General features: G+C 55.4%; 1 protein-coding gene across 2 annotated transcripts in view; it reads right to left on the reverse strand.

The window, feature by feature from the left end:
* The window catches only part of NHEJ1 (non-homologous end joining factor 1), a 43,591-nt gene extending 32,470 nt beyond the window's left edge, over positions 1 to 11,121 (reverse strand). Inside the window, exons 1-5 of one of the 2 annotated variants that reach the window (XM_030454282.1) lie at positions 10,958 to 11,121; positions 10,261 to 10,446; positions 9,260 to 9,469; positions 6,813 to 6,951; positions 5,380 to 5,438 (exon numbers count right to left, since the gene is read on the reverse strand). In XM_030454282.1, coding sequence (XP_030310142.1) covers positions 5,380 to 5,438; positions 6,813 to 6,951; positions 9,260 to 9,469; positions 10,261 to 10,446 — 594 coding nt within the window. In that variant the 5' untranslated portion in view covers positions 10,958 to 11,121. The remainder of the gene's footprint in view (positions 1 to 5,379; positions 5,439 to 6,812; positions 6,952 to 9,259; positions 9,470 to 10,260; positions 10,447 to 10,957) is intronic. The other variant, XM_008497035.2, reaches the window with a different exon arrangement.
* Positions 11,122 to 12,289: the final 1,168 nt, after the last annotated feature.

Below are 12,289 nucleotides of genomic sequence, written 5' to 3' on the forward strand. Positions count from 1 at the left end.
GCTGGGGGCTCTCTCCTTGCCCACAGTCTGGTCACTATTTTGGGCAAGTTGCTCCCCCCAGGGCACCTGTGCCAGGTCTGGTTTTAGCAGCATGCAGCTCAACTGACTCACTGCTTGTGCAAGTGGCCTGTGGCTGCTGGCAGCAGTCCAGAAAGCATGCCCTGGCCAGGCTCCCCTCACCTGATCAAGCCTCAGCAAATAAATTAATAACACCACAGAGACGCTCACCACACACCTCCACAGCAAACACCACAGGGAGACTGGTGCCCTTGCAGTAGTCAGTCCCCATGCTGTGACCAGTGCCTGTGCTCCTCCCCAAATGCCTGACTGGGTACAAGGTCTCTTCAGCCACCAGACGTGGCACTCTGCCCCTCATATCCACCGATGCTGGCTTGCACACTCTTGCCCTTCCACTTACACTCATACTGAGCACGAGCGATGCTCTGCCCCTCCTGACTGCAGCAGTATGCAGCTTCTTGTGTGCAGGTGTGGGCAGGGCAGTATGTGTCCTGCTACCTCTAGCACAGTCACAGCCCATCACATTTCCAGCATGGGACCCAGACCCCAGGGCCACAATGAGATGGGGTGACCTAGGCTTGCTCAGGAATGATGCGAATACCCCACAAGCAGCCCAAGTCCAGAACAGGACACAGGCAACCACAAGTCTCACTGGGTGAGCACAGCACAGATGCTTGGCTGCACAAAAGACCTTGTTCCACTCATCAGAGCATCCCCAAAAGCCATTCCCATGCTGCCATCTCCACCCTGAGGCTGCTTGCCCATGCAACTTTTACACAGTTAGGCCCTGCTATAAACACTGCTGCAGATACCAGCTCCTTCCCCAGCCCTGCACTGAGGGAATGGGGCCCAGCCAAACACCCATAGCATCTTCTCCCCTGGGCCTCAGACCTTTTGTGGAAGCAGCCCATACCACACCCATGCAGACACCCTTGCTCTGGCCTGGCCTCAGCTGCAAAGAAGCAGCTACCTTTCCCTAATGTAAAACATCCCTTGTTGGAAGGAGCCAAAGGGCCTCTTCCTCCCCACTGGGCAGGTTTGAGAGATGATGTCCCCATGCTGCAAAACCCCACTGCTGCTTTTGCCCTCGGCCTGACCACGGCACCTCTGCTCCCTGGGGCTTATTTTTAGCACCTATTAAAAAGGAGAGGCAGGGCACTGGGGGCAGGCAGCATGCAGGCAGGTGCTGTGTCAGACCCTGGTTGGGTGAGGGCTGGTGGCTCCAGCGGGCACCGAGGCCACCCTCCACCTGCCCTGCTGGCCCATGTCCCCTCATGGAATGGGGATGGGTGCCTGGCCCCTGTCCCAGCCCCGGTGGGGAACAATAAGAGGTATGCTGACCCCCAGGCACCCTGACGTCAGCCAGCACCACTGCCGGCACCACCGCCAGCCCCTGCTCGGGGCTCCCACTCGCCCTCAGCCAGGGATGCACTGGAAGCCGCCTGTTTGTTTATCTTCCTCTCCGGCATTGCTTGTTTTGATGGCACATCCTCCTCCTCCTCACCAGGCCCCGGGGTCGAGCCGTGAACCCGCTGCGTCCTGTTTGCTGAGGTCCTGCGCTTGGCTTGCAGAGGCGCAGAGCGGCCGCCTCCACGCCCGTGGCAGATAAAAATACGCAGGGTGAAGCATCCTGGGGCGCGGGGGCTATATTTGCACTGATGGTATCCGCCAGTTTGTCCTCAGCATACCTGTCACTGCCCTCTCTGGGGCAGGGAGCATGGCAGCATATGGACCCCCTGACCCTGCTCTCCTCAGAGTCAGACCATGGGCTCTGCTAAAAGCTGAGTCGAGAAACTCGCACCATAAGCAGGCTGGGAAAAGCTCTCAAAACCCATGGGTGGGCACCCTACTCTGCCCTGTGGAGGTCATCTCTGCAATTCAAAGGGACCCCTGGGGACAAAATACCCCCAGCCTGCTGGGGCCTAGGCTGGAAAGGGTGTTGGGGCACCCTTGGTGCACTGAGCCCTCTCCAGCCTCCTGCTCTTTTCTCTCATGGTGTGAACCGCTGAGCTTGCCAATAAAAGCTGCCGGCTTTGCCTCGGCTCGCACACGGCCGCCACTCTCCCTCCAGCTCTGCCCAAGCCCAGGCAGCTGCTCAGCAGTGAACCCTTGCCAAAAACTGCGTGTGTGAAAGCGTCGTTTCCTAAACGTATAAATATTCCCAGGGCTTTGCTGGAAAACTCCCCATGATTAGTCAAAATGCTCTGGACAGCCAAGTGCACACAAGCCCAGGGAAAGGACACATTTAAGCTGAGAGGCAGGAGCACAGGAACGTCCCTGTGAAGCTCTGTCTTGGAGAACTGGCAGGTCTCCTCCACTCCAAGGGAGATGTTGCAAAGGTTTGGAAAGCCAGCAAAGCCATGAAGCCCTTTCCTATATCCCACAAGCCCTGTGACATACCATCATAGCCCCTTGCAGCCAGGAGGTACTTACAGGTAACACACATCCACAACCTGAAGCCCCATTTCCCAGAGGGAGAGGCTGGGAAGACCATCGGACATCTCTTCCTGACCTCCTGCCTACTGACTTTGAACAATGCACATCCCAAGACCAAGCCCAGCAACTTGGTTTTCTCCCAGGCAGGCTCCCAGCCCACTTTTGGAGACACCAAGAGATGGAGGATCAACCACTGTCCTTGGGAGCATGCCCCGATCACTAATCACTCATGGGAGCAAACCCAAGTGTCTCAGTCCTAGCTCCAAATTGCCTGACTGCAGCTCCTGATGCCTGGCTTGTGCTCTGCTGCTCTCTACCAGATTAAAGACAGCCCTTCACTAACCAGCATTTTCTCCTTGTAAAGACCCTCACACACTGTAATCAAGGCACCTCTCAATTTTCTCCCTGATAAGCTAGACATAGCTCTACCCTTCCAAGTTTCTAAATGCGGGCTCATTCCCCAGCCCTAAGTTCATTCCTGTGACTCCACGGTGATTGTCTGGCGTCTTTTTGAAAAAAAAAAAGACACAGGAGTAAGTAGCAGTATTCCCAGCTCCCCACAATATGCCCTGGGAACCCCAGCCCTTCTACTGCTCTCTTTTAGAGCTGGCAAATGGAGTACAAAATTACATGGGGGACCTGAAATACCTTCCTGCAGATAGATAACCCAGTTCATCCTTCTGCTGTGGGAAGAGAGGGGAGACTGGGGCAAACAGAAAGATTTCTGGTGGAGAGATGGAAAGCCATGTTTGGTGTTCCTCAGTGACACAAAACCTAGGAGGCATCAGGAGGAATGATGGAGTATCACATTCAAATCAAAGCAGCAGCTGCTCGCATCACACAGCTCATTGCCACAGGATCGTACACAGGCCAGAAACATCATCAGAGGGTTTATGCAGCAATGGAGTGAATGTAAAGAAGACAGATCTCCCCAGGCAGACTGAATGCACAATTGCATCCTTCCACCAGCCTCTCTCCTGCAGCCAGTGCTCAGATCTCAATGCTGGGGGAAGCAGAATGGAAGACACTTCCAAACCATCCCATTCCCTGCTTGGTTCTCTTGCCTCAAAATGCTGCTCCTGAACTGTTCTCAGGACACATAGCAACAACTACTCTCCCATCTTTTAAGTCTCTGTCAGATGATCCTCCCACCAGCTCCTTCTACACAGCTCTTTGTGGTGCTGCATCACTCCCCTCCTGACCACCCCACTGAACACCTTCCCCCATGTCCCCAGACACTACCAGGTCTTGGAGAACTCTGAGTTTCAAGCCTGACATTTATCTGTAGCAGATGCTGTTCAACAGACCCATGGACAAAGACACAATTCATCATCCCATGATCCTGGCACATCTGCCTGCATCTTTCCAGCAACAGCAGTGAAACATCTCCAGACTGCTGCCATGTCTGCTCCAGTATCAATCATTTTACCACCTCCATCTACTAATAAGCTTATCCCATTGCTGGGAGTATGGGGTTTTCTCCTGCTGCACTAAATAAAAGTCTTTCCTTCTGTCCTTCACCATGATTTTTCCCTGATGTCTTTAGCTTCTGTTACCCATTTTCTACACTTCATAATTTCTAATTTATATTGATTGCTATCTACTCCCGCTCTCCCATTTGTTATAAACTGCTCTTTTATTTCTAATTGCTGCCTTCACTTTGCCGCTGAACCAGAACGGGCTCTCAGCCAGCACTGCTCTCTTTCTTGATTGTGGAATTGTGGCTTTTCGTGGTTCTGAAATTCTTCTGAAAGAGCTCACCATTTTCATTCACATTTTTCTATCTAAATGTTTCCTCCAAGCTGATTTCACTCATAATTTTCCCTCTGCTTTGGGAAATTAGCCCTTTCAAAGCATGAAGCATATAAATTACTGTTTAGGAATGTCCTTTCTTTGCTCAGGGTGAATGTAATCTGGTCGTGATCATTGGTCCCTTGGCAACCTCCAAGTTGCAGTCCAGCAGGGAATTCATCTCTATCCATCATAACCAGGGGAAACGAAGAGTTGCCTGCTCTGGATGCAATTCCTCTCATATAAAAGAGGGATCATCTCTAATTTTTAGAAACTCTGCAGATGGTTTATTGCTGGCTGCACAAGAGCCAGACAGAGCAAGAGTGTCTTACAAAGTTATGTCCTCTCAAAGTCCATGTGATACCAAGGACACCCTGGCTGACTTGCTGGTCCCCAGCAGACACCACTGCTCCCCAGTCCTGCACCATCACAGTGAGCACAGAAGCAACCTGATTCTTTTTTCACCAATGAACATCAACCATTTCTGACCTTGCCACATTGGTTTGGATCATTTTAGTGCTTCTGTGACTATTTCCAATAATGCAAAAGGATCAGAGGAAAGACTCTTTCCTTCCAGCCCCAGTTTCTCCGAAGCACATATCTTATTTATGACCCAAGTGGGCCAAGGAGAGAGCGGTGGGCACGGCACAGATAACAGGCTGAAGTACACTTGTACCCACAATGTGCCACTGCAAAGCCCCCCTTAAAAGCAGCAGATGAACCAAACAGAGCAGATGGCTTCTCCTCATTCACTTACTCCCTGCTTGCCATCAGCATCAGTGTTCCAGGTCCATAGTAAGTGTAGGAGGCAGGTGAGAATGCCTGAGTGATGGCACACTCCAGTGGAGTAGCCAGCCCTGTCTGCACCCCTGGCAACTCTTAGCAGCCAGGCGGTGATGAGTGGGCGACAAAAACACAGAGCTATGTCCCCATCTGGCCATGCCAGGTGTGCTCCCAGCTTTGCTGGCCCTGCAAACTGGGTACAAGGGCTCAAAGAGCCAGCGGGTCCCCTGTCCAAGAAAGTCCTGCCATCCCCATCAGTGCCCCCATACAGCCCAGCACACTGGAGCTGCTGGCACAAGCTCCCCAACCACCCCCTTGCCAAAGGAGGGAGGACTTGCAAGTGGTCCTTACCTCAGCCACAAAGTTCTGATGAAATGACTCCTCCTGAAAGGGCTCTGTCCGCAGGCGGTCTGCAAGAAAGAGCAGGATCAACCTGGGCAGCTCTGGCCACATCTCCCACCCCAGTTTCCCCTTACCCTGCCTGTGGGTCAAGGATGTTGCAGGGGAACGCCTCCAGCACACTCATTCCAGAGCCAGTAGCAGAGTCCAGAAGGCCCTTGGGCCAGGGACACATCATCTGGTTAGCAGAAGGTACAAGGACCACAGGGACATGAAGGGATAAATAAGGCTGAGCCTGCTGATGTGCACAGTGACCAGGTAGCAGATCCCAGAGCTCATCTGCACTTGTCCCAGCATCTTCCCACACAGAGGAGCAGGGGACAGTGGCAGAACATGCTCAGCACCATTCCCAGTTTGAAGAAGGTTCCTGGTTCTGAGCACTGCACTGGACAGCTGCTTTTCTGGAAGGGTGACACAGCTTGTCTCTTCCTCTTGCACGACAGGGAAAAAACCCTGCTCATTATGCTCTGCACCTCATTCAAAGCACTAACATTTCCCCAATCATTGCTAAGATGTTGTCTAGAAAAGCATCTGGCCAGCTTGGCTCAGCAGCACTGGTGCAAAGCTTCCTCCCAGCTTCCTGCCATGCCCAGGCAAAGGACAAGAAGGGGCACCAGCACCAGTCCCTGGACACAAACCGAGTTGTCCCGGCTGCTCCAAGCCCTGCAGAGCCAGCACGCAGCAGGGGAAAGGAGAGCATGACCAGATGATGCAGCTCTAGTGCAGCAGCAGGGTAGACCCAGGCTCCTGTGGCAGGGCACCTGCCATGGGACAGGGTCTGGATCACATCACCTTCCTGACCATAATACACTAGTCAAGTCTGGCCCCCATCAGACCCCACAACCCAGGAGGACAAGGCTCCCACAGAAGTGCAGGTATCACCTCTGGCAGTGGGACAGAGCATCAGGCTATCAAGGGATGACCCAAAAAACAGTGGTCAGTCCCCTCTAATGGCAAGGAAGGCTGGTCACTGGAGGGGGGCCCACAGGCATGGCTGTGCTTCCCACAGCAGGGAAAGCCGGGAGCCCCTGGTTGCTCTCCAAGTGCTCAGTGCTTGGGAAGGGAGCCCAACACCTCTGCAGGACCAGCCTTCACTGGCATCCCCGCCAGCTCCTGGGGAGCAGCCAGGTGCTCTGGGCAATGTGGAGAGCTCCTTGGCGACTCCCCAAATCCTCCAGCTACTGGTCAAGGGTGGTTCCTCCTCTAGCTCTCCCCAGGGGCTTCTCCCCAGCATTCTGGCTACCATCCTGCTGCTGGCACTGCTGAACATGAAACACAAGCCTGGCTGGCTGTTAGCCAGAGAGAGCAGAGCATGCCAGCCCCATGCTAAGAAGAAAGATCACTCCCTGCCTGCTCCTTTCTCAGCCCCAGGCATCCCTCCTCACCTCTGCTGAGAGCAGCCCCACTCTCCCTGTAGTCTTCAATCTCAGCATCCTTCTGGATCAGCAGGGAGGTCAGCTCTTGCACCTGGTACCGCAGAGCCAGGCTCATCCGAATCAGGGGCCGCACAAGGTGACAGCACACCTAGTTTGGAGGAGAGACATTCTAGGGAAGATCCAGGGATGCACATAGCTGTCCATAGAATGGTTAACACAAGGCAGCAAACAACGTTCTAGCAACAGTTCCAGTCAAGGTCATGCAGGGCTCCCCAAGATATCCCACATCTCACCCAAATCCAGCGGGCAGTGGTCAAAAGACATGAGCTGGGACATATCCCTTCATCCAAGCCCCATCCTTTCACAGCTGGGGGCTGCAGCAGAGGAGAGCTTGCATTTGAGAGTTCAATGGGGACCGGGTGGAGGGGTGGATAATGCTCCACTCACCATCTGGAGTGCAGCAGGAGGCAGAGTGCCACCCAGGACCTCCCTACAGCTCTGCACACCCCAAAGCATGTTCCTACACAGGAAACAGGCATAGCTGGGTTTAAAAACAGAAGGACCCGAAGTATCAAACTGCAGCTCAAGGAACAGAAGAGACTCTCCCAGGGAAGCAAAAACAAAAGCATCAGGGATCCTAATCGGCAGCATTGATGCAGGCTACAGCTCCCCACTGCAGCCCACAGTGCCCACCCTTAGCTCACAGCCACACAAGCCCCATGCAGATTCCTGGGTATGTCCTCTGAATGAAGTCAGGATGTACAGCTCTGGCCCACCAGGCACATGAAGATACTTCCTGTCCATCACTTCCTTCAGCCCCTGTAAGGACATTTGGGATCCCCTCACTCCATCATGTCTCTTGCCTTTGTGGACAGGCTGAGCACACAGATGAGAGGGCAGAAAATCCAGCATGGTTTGTGAAACCTTCTTGCTTCTACACCAAGTCCATAGTAGGCTTCACACTCTGCATAACCCCAAGCACAAACAGCAGACATGATGGCTCTCAACCACCCAAGTGCTCAGGGGCATCATCCACTGCCAATGGAAGAGGAAAGGCCAAACACTGGTATGCTCCATGCTTGCCTCAAGCCCCTGGCTGGTTGCTGAAGAGATCTTAGCAGGGCAGAATTGGTCCCCATTCCTTCATCCACACCAGCCAGGGGGAATGCTTCTGCTGCTTCCCACCTGGATTTCTTGCAGACACTTAGCATAATTCCAGGTAAAGAGAAGGGGCAGTTATCAGAGCTGAGAGCTAGGGCTTTAGAATCATACTGGTTTGGGTTGGAAGGCACCTTAAGGATCATCTAGTTCCAGCCCCCTGACACAGGCAGGGACACGTCCCACTAGACCACGTTGCTCACAGCCCCATCCAACCTGGCCTTGAACACTTCCAGGGAGGGGGCATCCACAGCTTCTCTGGGCAACCAGTGCCAGTGTCTCACCAGCCTCATAGTGAAGCATTTAAAGACGTTATTTCTAATACCTAATCTATCTTTCCACCTCCTCAGCTCCACCTCTACGCTTCTTGCTCGGGGGGGACAAGAAGTCCCTAGGGTGGTCCAAACCAGGACCTTGAGTTTATTTGCTCAGCAGTTCAACCTTGGGAGTGAGAAGGCCTCCCAAAGACGGTGTCCGGGGCGTCCAGCTCTCCTCTCCAATGCCCAAGCATTCCTGGGGAGATAGGTCGTGCCCCTGGGGACCTGGTGACGGGGGGGTGCCGGAGATTCCGGGCAATGCCCCCCGGTCGGCTGGCCGGCCGGCAGCGGACCGGCAGGGCTCGCGGCGGGGCCGGGGCTGCCGCCACGGCGGTTCGCGGGTGCCGGGCGCCCTCTGGTGCGCGCAGGGCCGCAGGGCCCCGAGGCTCGGGGATGGTGTCGGAGGTCGGCGGCGGTAGGACACGGGTGCAGCCCCGGCCAGCAGTGCCCGCCCCGCCTGACAAGAGTCCGGGGGAGATGCTGCCCCGGGGTACTCGGCTTGAGATAGAGGAGGCTTCCCAGAATCCAAAATGTCAGGCAGTCCCGTGATAGATGCAACCCCTTAAAAGCTGAGGAGACCCTGATTTAATTCCCCCCATCATGATAGATCGCTGGAGCGTCCTTTGAGGGGTATCCGCTATTCTGTGTCCCGCTTCATGGCGTGCACCAAAGGAAAACAGCACTGCTCTGCTCTGTGGGGCACTGGCAGATGAGCCATCATCATCCCCAACGGGACACCCCACCGCTGCCCTGGCAGCAGCAGGTTCTGGGCCATCTCTTGCACACTGCAAGGCACCAGGCACAGTGTCAAAGCCTTGATGGAAAGAAATGAGGACAGTGAACCTTGGGAGGGACAGAAGGCAGAGCCAGGCACCCTACAGCCACCAGCAAAGCCCAATACCACCCAAAAACCTCCAAGCATTGGGAGACAATCTTTAATTTTGGCTTCTCTCTCCCCAAACTCTCTGCAATTTTGCTCACCATCTCCAGGGGAGCCAGGCAGCAGTGGAAGTCCCAATAGAAGGGCAGTCCTGAGACCTCGCTCTTCACATGCAGGCTGAGGCTGTCAGCAGTGCAGTGGCAGGAGAAGGAGGTGGCAACATCCGGCTGCCCTGCCAGCAAGGCGCACACCAGGTTGCTCAAGCGGTGCACAAAGGAGGACACGTGGACCGTCAGCCGCTTGTTCAGTTCCTGGGGAAAGGTAAGGTTAGGGGTGCGGCAACACCTCAGGGAGCTCGGCACTGGGAAAAAAAAGAAGGAACCCCAGCGCACAAGGAGTCAAGCCAGTTCTGCATGTACTAGCACTGTAAAAAGTCATCTGTGGACCTCAGCTTCCAGCCCTCGAGGGTCTGGATCATGGAGAGGCTGCAATGGTCTCACTAGCATCTGCCCCACATGTCATGCCCCACATGAGTGTCACAGACTGACTGAGTGCTGGGGGATACATGTCACTGTACACTCACCCCTCCTCACACCAGCCACTCAGCACAGCCACACTGTGACAGAGAGCCATGGCATATGGGTGGCACATCAGGACCCGGGCACATGGGTTAGGGTAAGGATAATGTGTTTTGTAGGCTGTGCTGAGAGGACACCCCACAGAACTCTGTGCCTGGCTATGAACAGGAGCCTCTCCATCACTGGTGGGAAGGCAGCCTTGTTTCAGGCTCCTCTTTAGTACACTGCTCCTGGAGAAACCAGATGCCCATCCAGCCCACAAGTGAAACGAGAGCACAGGCCTCAGATTGCAGCCCCAGTGAACATACGGGCATGTTAAATAGCCTGGCATACTCTCCCAGGAGAAGGGTGCCTGGCCAGCCAGTGTGACAATCATTAGTCAGAGACAACTAGAAACATCCCAGGCCAGGCATTGCACCCAAGCCCTGTCAGACCAGCCACTGAGTTTGTCACCAAGGAGTTGGTGCTGGGACATAAGCTGCTGTGAGTGGAAAAGGAGATCCCTGGACCTTCCAGACACTCACCTTGGATCTTTGTCCCACAGCCTCAGCATCTACACGTTCGTACCAGACACTGCTGAGGTCAGAGATCAGCAGGATGTAGCCAGGATCCCCGAAGCACGCTTTGGCAAGAAAAGTGGCCTCGCCAAAGCAAACGGAAGCCCAGGGCTGTGTCAGAAGGCTGCTCTCCAGCTCCACAAAGCCCTCCATCTGCAAGAGAGCAATCACGTCTCTGCCTAAACTGCCACCCAGGAAGACTCCAATCCCTGGGGGTACCTGCCAGCCCCTCCACGATGCCAGTCCCACCCCACAGCCTGGAGGTGAGGATGCTCAGCCAGCTCTGGCCACACACATCACTGCACATGCACACAGCTCTGCTGGGGCATGAATTTTGGGGAGCTCTTTGTAGGGGAGTTCCTACCTCAGCTCACGATGAGCACCCCTAATACACCAGCAGACAGCAATGTGACTGCTGCTTCTCCGGCGTTACCCGGTGCTTGCTGCCATTAATACAAGACCTTTACGACCAAATTAAAGTCTAGCACCCCGTCCCGGTGCCCTGCGCGTCCCCTGCCTGCACTGGGACATGGGGAGTACCGGCAGCTGCCCACACCGCCCGCGAGCACTGCCGCTTCCCGCTCCTCCCCGCGACATCCTCCGCCACCACCGAGGGACCCGGTGTCCCCGGGCCGCCTGCAGGACCGGGGCTCTGCGCAGTTACCCGAGGGCAGGAGGCTGCCGGAGCGAGAAGCTTTGGGAAGCCGAGCAGTGCTGGGCCGGAGGTCGGGTCCTGACTACGGCTCCCAGCATGCCGCGCGACACCGGCACCGGGGCAGGGACATGGACGCCGCTTCCGCAGGGCCGGGGCGCGGCTGCTCCTGCGCCCTCAGCTGCCAGCGAGAGCCGAGCGGTCGCGTCGGTCGTCGCTGCGGCCGTGTGGTCCCTGTGGGAGGGGACACAGGCGCAGTGCAAGCCACGAGGGTTGAAACGCTGCAATGCATCGAATTGCGTTTGCGCCTGCTGTGAAATGGCCCCGCTCTTCCCTCCGCAGAGACCTTACTGCGGCCTTACAGGAGGTGGAACTAGATGATTTTTAAGGTGTCTTCCGACACAAACAATGCTATAATTAATTCCAAATGCCCACCTGGGGACAGACCTTTGGCTGCAGGGACAGCCCAGAGAGGCAGCAGCAGCCGTGGGCTCCTAGTTGCTTGGCCACGGGTTTATTTCTCAGCCCCAGGAGCCTGCACAGGCACAGTCCATGGCCTGCACCTGCACCACAGCTCTCCCAGGCTTGCACTGGAACTCAGCTGCAGCACCCACATAGCTGGGGGTGCAGGTGCCTGTGTCCCCCATGCCCAACGACCATGTTCAAAAGACACCCAAGTCGATCCTCCCTTCAAGGTTGCACCCAGGGCCAGCTTGCACCACCCACGGACGGCAATACCCTAGCTTTTCCTAGCCCAGAGCTGGGCCTTCACAGGCCAGTTGTGACTGGTGGAGGCAGTATGGGGAGCACTGGACTTGTTCATGCACTCTGATCTGCTATAAATGCTGTAGCAGTGAGCATGTTGATGAAGACTCCACTGCAGGTGACAACCAGGCACCAGATGGTTGTGCTTAATCACAGGAGTCAAAGGCAGCAATACTCTCTTCCCCAGGGAAATCCACTGATGAGTGTTTTAGCAGCAAGAGCAATACCTAGGGTGCAGTTAACTGGTGAACACTCCTGGCACCAACCCCCTGCAAGTTGAAAGGGAGATAACTGTCTTGGAGAACTAAGGTGCACCCCTAGCCTGGGGCATGATGGTGTGCCAGAGTCAAGGTGTACTAGTGCCCTGGGCACAGCTGGTGCAAGGTAGTGAGGAGGGGGAGAGAGTTCTTCCCAAGCACAGTGCCAGTGGGTGAGCAAGGCCCGGAGTGGCAGCACTTTGGGGCTGGCCAGAGCACTGAGCCCTTCCCCAGCCACATCTCTGGGGAGATCATGGGTTTTAGGATCCCCCATTTCCCCAGCTACAGTGGCACCTGGTGGCCATGCCCTCCACAGTTGCGG

This window comes from Calypte anna, chromosome 7, assembly GCF_003957555.1.
Source record: "Calypte anna isolate BGI_N300 chromosome 7, bCalAnn1_v1.p, whole genome shotgun sequence".
NCBI classification, from domain to species: Eukaryota; Metazoa; Chordata; class Aves; order Apodiformes; family Trochilidae; genus Calypte; species Calypte anna.